Below are 16,979 nucleotides of genomic sequence, written 5' to 3'. Positions count from 1 at the left end.
CTACGCAGTCCGAAGTAGCACCTGTTTTTAGAGTTATTCTGCGTTGGATTTCGAGGCTGACGTTGTTGCTGGTGTTAATGCTGGTTTCAAGATAGACGAAATTATCTATGACTTCGAAGTTATGACTGTCAACAGTCCAGTCGCAAGTGGAACCACTGTTTGTTTGATGACAGGAGATATTTCGTCTTGCCCTCGTTCACTACCAGACTCATTTGAAGCAGAACTAACGGCGTGGTTGTTGAGGTCAATGATATCATCGGCGTACGCCAGCAGCTGTACACTCTTATAGGAGATTTTACCTGCTTTATTAAGTTCTGCAGCGCGAATTATTTTCTCCAGCAGTAGATTGAAGAAGTCGCACGAAAGGAAATCGCCTTGTCTGAACCTAATTTGGTATCGAACGGTTCGGATAGGTCCTTCCCGATCTGGATGGAGCTTTTTGTATTGCTCAGCGTCAGTTTACACAGCCGTATTAGTTTTGCAGGGATACCAAATTCAGACGTAGCGGCATAAAGACAGCTCCTTTTTGTGCTGTCAAAAGCAGCTCGATAGAACCTTGTACGCGGTGTTGAGGAAGCTTATCCCACGGTAGTTGGCGCAGATTGTGGGGTCTCCCTTTTTGTGGATTGGGCAGACTTTTAAATTCCAATCGTCGGGCATGTTTTCGTCCGACCGTATTCTATAAAGGAGCTGATGCATGCTCTTTATCAGTTTTTCGCCGCCGTGTTTGAATAGCTCTGCCGGCAATCCATCGGCCCCCGTCGCTTTGTTCGAACTTCTTCATGGTCGGGCCATGGAACGTCTGCTCGATTTCGAAATCTACATTTTTTTCCACTGACCTGATTTCGATTTGCGATGTTTTTATACCATGACTCCAACAAATATATTCAGTAGTACTTAAATTTATAAACCACATGATATCTTCATACGTGTTTTAATTTGGGGTCAACCCTATTAGTTTTTATAAGTGAAAGTCAATTTCGCATGTTTATAACTCTAATACGAGCAGAAAGACTATTATTTGTCTATGTCAAACTTCTTTAAATGTGTCTTAAAACATTACAGGAAAGTAAATTATTTGTCTGCTCCACCAATTTACAATTCGTTACATTGTCCGACCATAACATAAATAAGAGCATAAACCTAATCTAAAATAAAAATCAAATTACACGAGTTAAATCTCACAATAAAAATAACAATCAAGGCGTGTTATTAATTATCTTATTATTTAATTTAGCTACATATATCTGTATATATAATATATACAATCATATCACATAAATTTATAGAATGCAACTTATGTAAAACTATAAATATTTTTTGAATAGGCATAATTACATACATACATACATACATTAGATGTACATAGAAAGCGAATTCAATACGATTTAAAATATATTGATTTGATATTTCAATAAGCTTATGTTGGATGATATTCTATTTGGTTGATGAATCCGGAAAAGCCTCGCGAGGCGGTACAAAACTCAACATCATAATGTGACGCGTATAGGACTTGGTAGCCCTAAATAATATATCAGTGCCATGTAGCCGATCCAAAACGCCTAGCACGCCAAAGCAATTGTTGAATCTGTTAAACAGCAGATAATTTAAATTTAGCCTATTAATTCCTACAAACACTGTTTTACTTACTTTAAGTGATGAAAGTCGTGTGCCTCCGGACTGGGAAAGAAGGGTAGATGATAACCGGAATGTGCGTTAAGTGTCGACAAAATGGCCAAAGCGAACCACATCCAAGCCGTAGCCACGTGTGTGTTCATTAGGAATACGCCAAGGAATGGTGGCAACAGATTGCTGAAGATATGCTCTATTGGGTGGCAATAAATTGCAGTCACCGCTATTGGCGCGGTCCATTCGTGATGCTGTTTGTGTATGAATTTATAAATATGTTTGTTATGCAATAGCCGATGTGAATAATAGAAGCCCAGCTCCTCCATTAGAATGCATACGGTCAGCTCCACGCATACCCAGTGGAATGTAGGTAATTCGCGTATCGAGTTCGGACCACGCAGCGTCATTAATTTGTAGCTGAGGAAAGCGAATGGAATGCCGACAAATACTTGATTGCTAATTACCCGCCATATAACCTGGTGATAGAGTTAAAACGGATAAATTATAATTAGTTATCAGTTACAAGCGGTGTGCAAGTTTTTATAACGGTTCATATTACTTACCTTCATTAAACGTTCCCTCTCAACTGGTTCATTTGTGCCTGGCTGAATTTTGTATTTGCGCAGGAATGCTGGACGGTTAGTCATGTCCATGAAAGTGTAAATACCACCAACAAACCAATAGACTATCATCGAGAATATAGTGCTACCGAATACCCAAAGGATCATGGGATCATCACCTAAAAGACATATAAATAAACAAATGTACCATACAATATATCTTACTATAATGCCAACTTTTGAATATATTGGATAGTCGAAAAAGTCTTTTCGTATTTTGATCGTTGCGTAGATGTCGTTGCAATCGTATATCTCCAGTGCTGCCAACCACATTGTGTCATACCGTACAGTGTTGGAAAGGTGAGATTTTAAGCTTCATTTAACCAAAAAAAATTAATTCGGGGAAGTTGAAAAACAGTTACAGCTGTTCAAAAGTGAGTGAAAATAATGAAGAAATTCGCGATATTTTGAAATTTTTGTATAAAAAAAGGAAGAATGCTACGCAAGTCGCCAAAGAAATTTGTGAAGTTTATGGAGACGATGCTGTATGTTCGTGTAGCACAACAATGGTTCGCTTGCTTCCGGTCTGGAAATTTCGATTTACACTGATGGAATAACGTTTCTAGCGGAAAAATGGCAAAAAGTGGTCGACCAAAATGGTACCTATTTTTTTTTATTATTATAAATAAAAAAAAAAAAGAAGTTGAAGTTTGATTAGAAATACGAAAAGACTTTTTCGACTACCCAATATTTTATAGCCACGTATTTTTTTATACCTGAGTGTGCGTATGTAATTAATTATGCTTATATTTTGTAAGTATTTTTTTAAAAGACTTTTTAATGTAATAATTGTAAAATTTTATAAATATAATATATTCATACAACATCAGGCCAGTGTTTTGGAGAACCAAAAAATTTTATCGAAATCAGTAAAACATTTCAATTAGCATACATCAGCAAAGCAATTTAATGATTTAAGTAATTATACCAACCGGTTAAAGATTTACCTATTAAGAAATGTATCTATTAATCATGACCCACAATTTCAAACGGTTCTTTTTTAGAAGGGACATTAAACTTTCAGCACGGTAACGCGCCGAAAGTTGCATCATATACATACATGATTAGCCAAACTAAAGAAAATATTTTATTATTCTGTATATTTTAGGACTAAATTGTTATTTTCTAAAATAAAGAAGCCGATTTTATTCCAAATTAGGGCATAAATACACTCCAAGCACCAATATTTTCTTCAGATCTATTTTTATACTCTTGCAACATGTTGCTACAGAGTATAAAAATTTGTTCTCCTAACTGTTGTTTGTAATACCTAAAACTAATTGAGAATAGGAGTAGTGTCCTTAAAATTTTAAGAAGTGGACGCCGCCCGTCCCTTAAAGGTTTAATGTACATATCTCATAACGATTATCCCCGTCTAACGAGTATCTTGACAACTACTAAATGAGCCATAACTCATTAAATGAATTGGTCAGCATTAGAGTCAAGATCGTACGGATGGTCTCTATAGGGTCGGTATAAAAATTGACCAATGGGCAAGGTGCCGCCCACCTGTTACTTTAAAGGTACGCCATCTTAAGCAAAAATTTGTCAAAATTTTATCATAACTTTTCAAGCCCTCAGACAGCGATGTTATGGTCTCTGGTATCTATAACTGACTCTTTATCGAAAATGCAGTCTATCTGTGAGACATACTTGTATGATTGAAATTCGGAGATAATTTTTTCTGATTGTTATCTAATCTTGTAAAAAATAGGTAAAATGGGCTCTAGTACTTTCAGTCCCCATATACTTCGTATAGTGTTTTCTGACTTTCCAGTTGAGTTTAACACTTTTATACATGCACATAAGTCAATTTGTGTGATATTAAGAAAGCATGAAATTAAGCATTTTCTTAAGGGGGAGGGTAAGGTTTTCATGGTAAAATAGAATTTATGTCTTAAATATGGATTGATTAATTTTATTCGGACCTTTTGCACATTATTAAGACGACGATTTTGACGATATGTTTTTTTAGTTTATAAATTTTGGACGCGTTTTTCTTAAAACCATTTTTTCAAAATCCGTGTTCACTGTCATTTCAGAACTACTTGACCGATTCATTTCAAACTTTGTACAAATTTTTGACACATAAAATACAGTCCCCCAACGTTTAGTAATTTTTTTTTACATTAAGGGTGTTTTCCACCCACAAAATGGCGAATTTTTTTTTTGTAGAAAATAGCAGTTTTCACTTTAAATGGCCGCCAAAAATATTTAAATGAAAAAAAAAATATCTCAGTACGATGGGGGGAATTTTGGATTACAATTTGACTAATTTTTCTAGGATTTTTTTTTTGATAACTTCCAGCCGAGTTATACACCGCAAAGTGTTTTTTTCACAAGAAGTTCCTGGAGAAGCTTTGTTACCGGCTTATGCTTTAATATTTCTGCATGAAAAAATTACCCTATATTGTCAAAAGTCTGGTGGTTAACAATGTACAAAAGTTCCGAATAAAATTACTCAATCCATATTTAAGAAATCACTTCGCAAAAAAATTTTTTTTTATCTTAAAATCCTTACCATGTCCTAGTTTGTTAGGGATAAAAATTAGCAACTTCAAATAAAAGAAATATAGGCTTTGTTCTTGAGCGACTAAAGGTCTGTACTTGATATTGTAGGTAATTTCCTTAGTTAGTTAGATCAACAAATGAATAAACTGGTAAACACACAGCAATATTTTAATTCTCAATGAACTCCATAATGTATACCATAATACATATAATATAATATAAAAATTAGCCTACATTTCGGCGCGAAGATGTAGTAATATGGAGACTTTAGGAGAAAGGTCAACCAAACACGAGCGTTTCCTTAATTGGTAACGGAGCTCATGTTATTGAGTGCCACATGAATTTGTACATACTCACTATGTCATACATGGGCAGCTTAAATTGGTGTCTTTGATTGTTTGCACGTATAGAAATATACATATGTATGTATGCAACGGGTGATCTAAGTTACTTTTTGCAATAGCCTTTTTTAGCTGTCATGTTCAGTATTGTTTGGCATTTAATCGTGGAAAGACACATTCACTTATGGTCAACATAGTCGGCCTACTGAACGTACTATTTCCAACATCTTGAGACCCAGAATTCTTTATTGGATAATGTTCGACCGAATAGACCACATCCAGAACGCAGTGAAGAAAATATAATAGTCGTAGCTGAGACTGTCCACGAAAACCGTGGAGAGCCGATTCGGCATCGTTCGCAGCAACTCGGACTGACGTATGGAACGACATGACGCATTTTACGTCAAGATCTTAAATTGAAAGCGTACAAAATGCAGCTTGTGTAAAAACTGAAGCCGCTCGACCTTCCCAAGCGACATCGTTTTGCGCTATGGATTCTTGAAAAGTTCCAAGAAGATCCGACGTTATCGCGACATGATAACCGATTATTTGATGCCTGAAATTGAAGTTAATGATTTCGGCGACATTTGGATTCATCCAATTCCCACACATCGCATAAATTAATGAATTTATTAAGAGAACACTTCGGTGAGCAGATAATTTCACCACCAAGATCGTGTAATATCACGTCGTTAACTTATTCCTGAGGGGATATATAAAGTCTAAAGTCTATGCGGACAATCCGGCTTCGATTCCGGCCTTGGAGCAAAACATTACGCGTGTCGTTCGCCAGTTACCAGTCGAAATGCTCGAACGAGTCATCGAAAATAGGACTAACCGATGGATGGACCATCTGAGACGTAGCCGCGGCCAACATTTGAAAGATATAATCTTCAAAAAATAAATTCCAAAGAATGTTCTTTCGAATGATAACAAACATTCCTCATTAAATTCGAATTTCCATGTTTTTTTTTTAAGTAAGGAACCTCGAAATGGATCACCTGTTATTACTGCTTATGTATGCATTTCAATGAAAGCCGAGCTTCTTTGTTGCGTTTCGTACAAATATACACGAGCTACTCACACGAATATACATATTAATAAAATTTCAGTGTACATATACAGTACAAATACATATGTATATGTATGTATGTAAATATATACATATAGTGAACATCAATTTAAGTAGTTCTCACCATTTAATTGAATCTGACAAGTAATATATTTCACAGACTTGTAACATTTAGCAAAAACAAATTTTTGCAAATCAGAATTTTTATGTAAGTATGTATGCGTGGACGATACCGGCTTACTGTGTTGATTAAGCATGCAAACAAAAGTAATTGACTCACACATAATAAATGTGTAAACACTTGTTGATTCGGCAGAGAATAAATACATGTGTATATGTATGTATGTATGAGTATTTATAAATAAATTGTAAGTTGTATATAAATAAAAAAGAAATTAGAAAGTACTTGCAATTTTTACATACAAAAATCATTCTAACAGTATCTAGATATGTAAACGTGTGTACTATAGTAGGAGAAAAAACAAACATGACATATACCGCAATAATTCGAATATAAGTGAAAAGCCTCCAAAACTAATTATGACTAAGAATATTTACAAATATTTCTGAGCAAATAAATAGGAGGGTACTTAAGTAGTACATATGAGATGTATGTATGTCAATACGCACGCGAGTACGTGGGTACGGTAATGGGGCTCGTTCTGCTATTTTCAAAAGCTTTTAGTATTTATACGTACATACGTATTTATGATTTGTTTTGTTTACATTTTTCTTAGCGACATGGTTACAATTAGAACAAGAATGACCGTGACCATCACAATCACGCGCAGCAAAGAAGATTAGATTGCGGTGATACAAAGATACATTTACATACATAAGTACATATGTATGTATGTGTGTATAAGTCCCATGCATAACCACACTTACATATACATATACATATGTATTTATATTTGTACAGTGAACTTCGAATAAACGAAATTTGCACGAGAGGGACTGAAATTATATTTTATATTAAAAAACTACCATTTGAAAATCAAATTTGACCCGGACTGGGCCATTTAAAGTATGTGTGCAAACCGAATGTTCGTGTGTGAGTTAGTTGATCTCCAGCTGTTTGTTTGCGAGGCGAACAGGTTGTCTGGCAATTTTTAGAATAAAAAAAACAGTTCAAGAACGGGGTTTCTTAAAATTTTCTGTTTCCAATGGAATCATGGCTATGGAATCGTTGAAAAGTGTTTTGTGAAGATTAACGCAATATTTATGTCGAACACAAGTATTTGAATATTTTGTATATTTTGAAGGTGATAATAAAGATTTATATTAAAATACATGATAATGTAGTACTTTTGTCAATCCGGGACAAATTGGATCAGATGACATATACAAATTAATAATTCTCAATTTAGATTTAATAATCCAATAAGTATTTTTGATACAAAAACTGATTTTGAAAAAAATTTAATTTTTACTTAAGCTGCAGAAAATTTTTTTATTATGCTGGGGAAAACTATACCACATCTGTCTGTCCGTCCGTCTGCCCCCGCAAGCTGTAACTTGAGTAAAATATAAGATCTTGATGAAACTTGGTATGCGGCTTTCTTAGTACAAATAATATTAAGAACTCGTAGATGGGTGTAATCGGATTTCTGCCCCGCCCACAAATCGCCATTAACTGAAAACCTATAAAGTGCCATAACTAAGCACTAAATTAAGATAGAAAACTGTATGTAATTTGACATAGGTGATCAAAGTAGCAAGGAGCACCTGTGGGCAAAAATATTTTGAAAAGTGGGCGTGGGCGCGGCTTCTAATATCTTAATGTACATATGTATCTCCTAACCCACTAAAGATACAACAACCAAATTTGCTAAGCTCGAATATATCGAATACGCTCGAACTCCTATTGACAGTGTGAAAATGGTGGAAATCGGAAAATTACCCCGCTCATTCCCCATATAACGGTACTACTAAAAGCGCAATAAATCAATAACTAATTACGCCAAAGGCATTAAATTCTTCCTCCGAGATGGTATGAGAGAGCTTTATGGACGATGGATGTGGTACCGCTTACTTTTTGGTGAAATCACATATCTCGCGACCCAACAAACCGATTTCGACTTATCTTAGTACGTGCCATTTTTTCATATTCCTGTGTCACAGTGCGAAAATTGGTCGAAATCAGAGTACAACCATACCTACATCCCATATAACAGAATTTTAAACTCCACTTGATTCGTTCACTTTCCAGTGTGTAATCAAGAAGTAATTAATAACGGGGTAAAGATTTGCACTAACAACTTTTTTTTGACCAAAAATTGTCCAAATCCAACCAAAACGGATCAACCTCCTAGGTGCCGAATATGTGGACCCGAGTATCTAAGTATATTTTACTTTTGATCGATCAGTGTGTGAGATATACAATTCAAATTCAGACAGAATTCTTTCCTGTTAATAATAACTCTGTGTACCAAAAATGGGCAGAATCGGGTCAGTATTTCCTTGAACACCTATATACCTTATAAAAAGGTTTTCGAACTTCCAGGTGACTATGCTGCATATAACGGCCAATATTTTAGTTATCTCAACAAAAATTTCAGTATTTACTCATAACAGGGTATCTTTGTACCTAAAGTAAATAAAATTGTGCCAAAACTTGAATCAACCCCTATATAACTATTATCAAGATTTTTGAAGATCCGGCTGACTTTGCGTCATATGATTGGTGACTATATGTGAGGTACCTTAATGAAACCTTGGGAACATTTTTTCAGTATGTGGCATAATTATAGTTAATATACATATAAAGTATAAAGTCATATAAGTAATTATTCTTTCAAGTTAATATATAAAAGCGGATCGATACTATCCCTTATACCACACATTATATGTATATATAACGATTTTCGATTTTCTAACAAACCTTATGCCGAATATGTTGGTCATTGTATGAGTTATATAGAGTATATGTATGTATATATAAAATTGCCTAGTTTCCGATCCTCTAGTTGACTTTTTACATCCTAAGGCATTGCCCTGGCGTTGATTCGTGCAAGTGGCAAGAGTATAAAATGTTCGGTTGCACCCGAACATAGGCCTTTCTTACTTGTTATTGAATGGGTTTAGACTTTGAACCCAGAACAAAGAAAAGAAATAAGTATTTACATATATTTCGATAAATACATACATATGTATATTAACAAAGAAAGTGTAAAGAATACCTTTCATAAAATATTATTATGACAAATAGATATGTGTATATATGTATAATAATATTTATATATTAGAAAGTGTTTTTGCGCCTATAAGAATTCCCCAAATAAATTGTATAATAAATGGCTATTGATTAAGCGTCTTAAATTATAGAAATCTTTTTCTATAGTGAGCGTCCCTTCCAAGAAAATTTTAAATTTCATTATGGCGTATCATAAAAATCAATTAGCCGTTTATAAAACGTAGATTAAATCTTCTAGGTACCTACATATGTACAAGTATATTTGTATAATAAAGAAAGATATCTCTATACTAGACTAATAAATTATTACAACACTGCCAAATTAATTGATGATTAGGCGTTCATATTAGTAGGTTATTTATATGCTTATATGGTATGCATTGTGACAAAAAAGTACACGGAAATTGTAAATAAAACGCAAAATATTTAATTATTCATCAATATTTATTTTGTCGCCTTCAAAGTAATTCCCTCCAGATGTAAGACACTTATGCCAATGATTTTTCCGGTTCTCGAAACACTTTTCATAAGCACATTTTGGGATGTCCTTCAGCTCCTTCAGCGAATTCAGTTTTATTTGTACGATCGACTAAATCGATTTTATTTGTACTTTTCAAGCAAAGGTGCTTCGATTCACTTCCTTCACTTTTTTAATATCTTCATCAGTTGAAGAAGTCGAAGGCCGCCCAGAACGAGGCATGTCTTCAACGATCTCTCGACCGTCTTTGAAGGATTTGTACCATTCGTTTGGCATAATAATTAAGGACAGTCCTACCAACTTAGCAAAGTACACTTTTTTCAAATATCTTTTTAATTACAATTTCCGGATGCTTTTTTGTCACAATATACATATGTAATCGCGTTATTTTAAGGAAATTTTTTATATTACAAACTCTATTAAAATTTAAAATAAATAAAAGTGTTTACAAAAATAAAAATAAAAGTTTATGTTCATATGTACATATGTATGTGTGAATGTATGTATGTATATGTAGGTCATTTTGTTCAACTATATTTTTGTTAGATAGTACAAACATACATACATAAATGTTTAAGCTTTGATAATAAGAATGAAAGCTTCTGCGCAATTAGTAAGCCACAACGAAGGCTTAATAGCCGTTGATTCTAAATACATACATATGTACTTGTATATATGTCATGTATTTGTATACAAGAATAAATATATAAAAGAGATAAAACCTCTATATTGCTAGCTATTAATATTTTTAGTGGTTTATTAATCATGGGCTATAAAATACCAGCGTCGCTGTAGGAATATTAGAAACTGCTAAACTAGACATAAATAGTTAGTAGGGGTCCCAATAATCAAAACTATTTGGTACTTGAAATATCGAAATCAAAAAGCTTTGAGGATTAAATTTGTCTACCCTGAACAGGGTATATTAAATTTGACACTAAGTTTGTAACAGCCAGAAGAAAACTTCGTACACGTCGTATATACGCGAACTTCTTCCCCAGTTTTTGAAATATCGGTCTGAAAATTTTCACACGTTTTTTTTCTTCCCAAGCAGCTACTCATTTGTCATATCGGATCGCTGTGGTATATTGCCGCCATACAAACGGTCGATCAAAATCAAGTTCTTGAATAGAAATCGTTTTTATGGATGAGATATCTACTCTAAATGCGGGTATTCTACAAAGGTTTTGTTTTGTTGCTCTTGTTGTTGTAGCGGCAGAATTCTGTCGACCTAACAGTCCTTCAAAGGACAAAAAATTCGTCCGTTCCGGTTACGTAGCCCCGACTTTCGTCCTTTTATGCTATAAGAAATGCACCTGTGAAGTATATTATAGTTTCGGTGCAGCAGAAGTTAAGGTTTTTTCCTGATTTTCACAAACGGCAGAACAGAAATAAATTGTTATACGAGTATATCTTTTTTCAGCAGACCCAACTTTCAAAATTATTACTTCCCGACGTTTTAAAAATTTCAAATTGTTTAGTTTGTAAGTACGTATGAATAGCAACACGTCGCGTGTGAATCTATGTAGATTATTTTGGTAGATAACACGGATTAGTGTTTACGACCTGATCAGCTACTGCATTAGTTGATCAATATTGATAATAAACAGACGTCATAAATCACTATTATTGACTATTACGCAATTTAACTTCAAATTTCACTTAGAATACATATTCCAAACGTTTATTTAGCTTTCAAGCTTAAGTTTTTAACTTCAACCAAGCTTACTGCGGTCAAAAAGCTAAAAAATAATATTGCAGGAGGCTATGAACTTTTATCAGCGATAAACGGAAGAGTGATCCACATACATACGTAGATACTTGTATGGTTAAACTTAAATACACACACACCTTCATAATTACACAAACAATCATCACCGTTTAAATACGATTAGTACGAATTCCTTTCGCTGTGCACTTACCTGTTTTATCGATAAATTTATCCCATTGCGCTTGCCAGAAATCGCCCGATGCACCCCAGAAGCTTTGCAAATGCCTGAGTAGAAACATATCCAAGTAGTAAAATTTCTCCATTATCAATGATATTACAAACGATAATGTATAACAAAAATAAAACAAAATTTCTTTCAACCGAAAAGGTGCATATATCGTATATATGAGTATCTATGCCAAGGCTTCCAGTTTAAAACTAAACCAAGCTGAACTTGAAACGAAAGTCGGAACTGCAATGCTAGGTAGTTACTGAATACATATGGATGTGTATGCGCATATGTACATACATATGTAATTACAGAAACGAAAATGGAAAATCACTAATAAACAAGAAAAAATGCACTAAACGTAATGGAAGAATGTACGTTGGAGAACCGAAATTCTGGACGGTTGTTAAAAGAATGTCAACTGGTGCCTGTGTTGTGATGGTCGAATGTATGCTATATATGGTACATAGTAGTTGGAAATTGACGGACAGCATGGGTCTCAATGGGCTGTGCAATGATCTTTGCGCTCCTAACGAAGTCTAAATCAAAACAAAGCGATCGGGAGATTTTACTCTCACCAATTAGCACGCACACAGCTATATAAAATTGTATCTATGAGTATGCAGAGATGTAAAAAGAGAGTTACTCTGTCTCTCTCTCTCTCTCTGAGGTGGTGCACTGGAAAATTGTTGCTATGTATTGGTTGACGTTCAATTGCGACTTACACTTTTGTAATGCAATCTGCTCGCGCTTACAATACAAATATGTACTCGTACTTATACAAACATACTATTTGACTGCTCCGCAAGGAAAAGTTTAGCAATTTTTTTAAATCTTTCTACTACCTATATAAATAGGATTTGACTTCATATGTACTATATAGTCACCTAAAACGTAAAATAACGTATCATCAAAAAAGTCGACTCACTACATCATATTACTATATATAGATATCATTAAATTTTCAGCTTCCGCTTTCAGATATAACCAAAATATAACCATTTTATAACTAATATATAACCAAAACTCAAAATTTGCTTCTACGAGTGGTTTCTATTATATCGTTTTTCCTTCGCCTGTAAACTTATGAAAAGTGGTGTTACGTTATTTTGAATTTTAGGTGACTATATGTACATACATATGTACATATGCACATATATACTCAATAATATTTCATTGTAGTTAAAACTCATTAGAAATGTTCTGATCTGACTGTTCACGCTCAATGCTCATTAATTAATCTCATTTGATTGTATTTCAAGTCATTGATTGCATGCTTGCATTAGATGTCTTCGATTCGCCAAGCGTTAACATGTCCCTTGGCACAGGCGTCTTTGTTGGAGATAATCTTAAGCTTTGAAGAAAAAATATTACATTTACATATTTGATAGTAATTTGTTATATGAACCATTCACAATGGTGAAACTGGTCTAAAATGTGTAAAGCAAAACTTGGGATCATTAAAAATATAAACCACTTATCTTTTATCAATTTAACTAAACTTGTTGACATGAGTTTAGACAAGAGACCATTTAGTGTCCAGAAAAATGACGAATCGAAGACGCGTACTGTGAGAATAGCGCCAGTTCAACAATTTCCGGCAGGGATTGGCTTTGTATAGGCCTATTTGTTTACATGACAAATCCATTACTTCTTTGTGAAAAAATACAAAAGCCTGTAGGAAAATCAAGTAGTCAAAAGTCAATTTAGAAGTTAATTTGGTATGATTTTTATGTTTTTAGATCAAGGTTCATATTTGATTATAAATTTTTAAGTAAAAAAAAACAGACCAGGCACATTCTGTCGAAGACAACCTCACACCTACTATGTATATGATATTTTCGTAAAGTAACTAATGCCACACTTTTTAGTCTTCACTGCTCATTTTTCCTCTAATTCAGAATTTTAATACGAAACCAGAATATTTGGAAAATACCTTTATGCATTATACTTTCTCTTTTGGACGTTTACAATTTTTTAAGAGTTGTAACAATTAAATCGTTTCTTGTATATGTGGCTGTAGGTCTTTCAGAGAGCGAGAGCGAGCTTAGGTATTATATATATGTACGTATGTATACATATTTATCGTGTATATGTGTGTATATACTGAATTATATGCGTGATTGTGCAAATTGTAAACAATATTGGCGCAACGTCAAAAGTAAACAATCCGTCAAGTGCGGACTGATAAAATATGCCCACATACATACATATGTATGTATGTATATACGGATTAAATGCTAGTACATGTGTGTATGAATGCAGAGAAAGGAACCTGTCTATGTGAATGTGTATATGCACTTATGTATGTATGTTAAATATGAAAAGAAAATACAAGAAGAAAGTAGTGACAAAGGCAGCGGCATTTCACTTTTGAATATGTGTAGATACATGTACATATGTATGTATGTATGTATAATAAAATACACATGTGTATACTTAAAGATATTTTTGTTGCGTATAAACAAAAAATATACTTATGTACATAAATGCATACATATACACATTGCTTATGAATGTTGTTTTGAATCAGGTGGAAGGCAAAGCGGTCATTAGCATTTCATTGAGTAGTGAAATATAGGAAAATTCTTTTATTTTATTTGGATTTTCATACTTGTAACGTTAAAGCAGAACCAAGAGAATTCAAATGTATGAATTTAAATACGACTTTCAGTGCTTTTTTGTACCCTTCCATAAGTTTATTTGGCCATAATAGTTATTGGTTTTCACACCGGCATATTTGAATAAATTATTATAACGGAAAAAATTCAATGACTACGATACACCTGCCGCTCAAAAATGCCGTTAGTTTCCAGTTAACTTCTTTAAAGTGTCCAAACTACTTATAGAGAGATTTCTTTGGATTTTAAGGCCGTAATATTTATGTCGGAAGTGAAGTGCGCTGACTGGACAGTTTTTGGTGACCAGAAATTTTTCAGTACCAGAGTGCAGCTTGTACTAAAAATCGCACGTACATACTTAGATAACAGTGTTTTCGAATATTAGACCATACAAGATCTAAATTCTCTCATCATAACCTGTACAGAGTATTTGAGTTTACAACGAAGTTTTTAACACCCATTCCCAAAGTTTTTGAGATACTGATCTGAAGTTTTGCATAATCATTCTCTCTCCTCATTTATTAGAATCGATAACGGATCATTATAGCATATAACTGTCGTACCGACTGACCGATTAAAATTATGTTAACAAAATTTGGCCTAGATTACTGGCTACAGCAACCCTACTTCTACTTCTTCAGATCAGACCTCTATATAGTAGCATATCGTAATCATATAAACTGGTCCATCAAAATCAAAATAAAGATCTGTTCTTTTATAACCTTTTATGCCAAAAGCAATGCACCTGTAAAGGGTATTATAGCTTCGGTGCAGTCAGAATTCTGTACAACTAACTGGTCTTTTGAGTTTTCAGGAGGAGATGTTTCTTAACTTTCACAGATTTGCAATTATACTATATCGATGCACTGTGGGAGTACGTAAGTATGTACATATAGTACATATGTAAGTATGTACATCAAATTACTACATCATTGGAGGTTGTGACATGAGTTGATCAAACTGGGCAATTAATGAGAAGGTAAAAGTAATCAGTAATATGTATGACGTAAGAAAAAATTTGCATACGAAAACGAAATGAATTTTGAACAGGATATGATACATATATGTATGTATGCATACATACATATGTATGTATATATTCATATGCACTTTCATGCGTAATACTCACCAGGTCAGGACGTTCCGAAACACAATGAATACTGCTAGTGCACAAGTTATAATGAAAATGACACTGTGTAAAGATGACAACCAGCGTCGCTTTTTAGGCTCCATTGGTGGGGCATAACCAATACTTGATAAGGGTGATGGGGGTGGGGTATAATCGGAATCATCACCAGCAAGCAAAGCGATGCTATCGCCATGAGCATCAAAATCAATACGTTCCAAATGCTTTTCCGATTTCTCACTGTGCGATGTTGTTCCACCGGCATTGCCATTTCCTTTATCGTTAACATTGTTTCCACCATAACTACACCCACTAGCTGGAGTCGGTTGTGCAGCATTGGTTTCCGTAACTGTTTTTATATTATTCATTGAATTAACGTTGCTTGCGTATGATGAATTTGTTGTTGTTGTTGTGGCATTAATTGAAGTTTTCAAATCGGTGGCCATATTTAAATTTAATTTGTTAAGTATAGCTTGTTGAATTTACTACAAATTGGTAATTGCAGCGATTGTATTTATTTGTATTTAGTAAATTAAAAAACGTTTCCAATTATTTTACTTTGCTCATTTTTCGTAGTTTGTTATTTCAAACTAGTATGCAGACTTTACTGCTTATGTATGTTAGTGTATCTAAATTAATTAAACTAATCACCATTTTTATGCCAAATCGATAATTTCGGAATATATTTAGTATAATATAAAAATCGATTGTTAACTATGAAAATTGGTTATCTTATTCCAATTGCTACCTCTGCTGATAAGTATCACTTTCGGTTAACTTCGTTACTTTTTCTTAACATGAATAATGATTAATTAAGCTTTTCTATATATTTTCCAAATTGTTATATTATTGTAACCATAAAAATGTACTGCAAATGTCTGTCTCTTAATGTGAACAAAGGACACGAATTGCTCACATCAAAACAAAAACAACATGCTTGATATCCTTTGTTTACATTTTGTTGGCTTGACGACAATTGGTTTCGAAAGCTCTCTTAATTTCTACTAATTTTATAACAGTGTAGTAAATTAGAGCAACTCTCACATTAAAATGTGATATTCTTGCAATTAGCAATATCAATAAAGAATAAAATAAAATAAGTAAATTATAAATAAAGAGTATTTAATTTTTATGTATTTCAGTTCTCGCTCCAAATATTTTCATTAGCAATAACAAATTAATAAAGATTATTGCTTTTAATTCATATTCATCAATATGGCCAATACCGATCTGTATACTTACTTACATATATATGTATCCTTCTTTGCAGTTATGTCCCACTGTTCTGCAAAAGCTTCAATATGGCCTTGCCAGAAAATTTTAAGAAAATCCTAAAATATGAAAAGAGCTTTGTTTGTGGAGGGCATCACCATTCCACATGCAACCATGTAGGCAGTCCTTAGTTTTCTCTCTTTCGCACATGCTTTGTTTTGAGTGATAAATGG

General features: G+C 33.7%; 1 protein-coding gene across 1 annotated transcript; it reads right to left on the bottom strand.

The window, feature by feature from the left end:
- Nucleotides 1-1,220: 1,220 nt before the first annotated feature.
- On the bottom strand, nt 1,221-16,441 carry LOC120774928 (fatty acid hydroxylase domain-containing protein 2). Its single transcript, XM_040104805.1, has 5 exons — nt 15,538-16,441; nt 11,770-11,843; nt 2,193-2,368; nt 1,651-2,105; nt 1,221-1,588 (listed from the first exon to the last, which is right to left on the bottom strand). Exons 1-5 carry the CDS (start codon nt 15,978-15,980, stop codon nt 1,438-1,440), a joined length of 1,299 nt encoding a protein of 432 aa, XP_039960739.1. The 5' UTR covers nt 15,981-16,441; the 3' UTR covers nt 1,221-1,437.
- Nucleotides 16,442-16,979: the final 538 nt, after the last annotated feature.

The sequence above is a fragment of the Bactrocera tryoni genome, chromosome 4 (assembly GCF_016617805.1).
Source record: "Bactrocera tryoni isolate S06 chromosome 4, CSIRO_BtryS06_freeze2, whole genome shotgun sequence".
Lineage (NCBI taxonomy): Eukaryota > Metazoa > Arthropoda > Insecta > Diptera > Tephritidae > Bactrocera > Bactrocera tryoni.
The sequence above is the reverse complement of the archived record's forward strand: the minus strand, read 5'-3'. Positions and strand labels throughout refer to the sequence as shown.

Excerpts from the sequence above, each read along its gene's own strand:
- LOC120774928 (XM_040104805.1), bottom strand. The coding sequence starts at position 15,980 with ATGGCCACCGATTTGAAAACTTCAATTAATGCCACAACAACAACAACA. Across the intron at positions 2,106-2,192 it reads AGAGGGAACGTTTAATGAAG|GTTATATGGCGGGTAATTAG; the intron begins GTAAGTAATATG and ends CTCTATCACCAG. Across the intron at positions 1,589-1,650 it reads CACGACTTTCATCACTTAAA|ATTCAACAATTGCTTTGGCG; the intron begins GTAAGTAAAACA and ends GCTGTTTAACAG.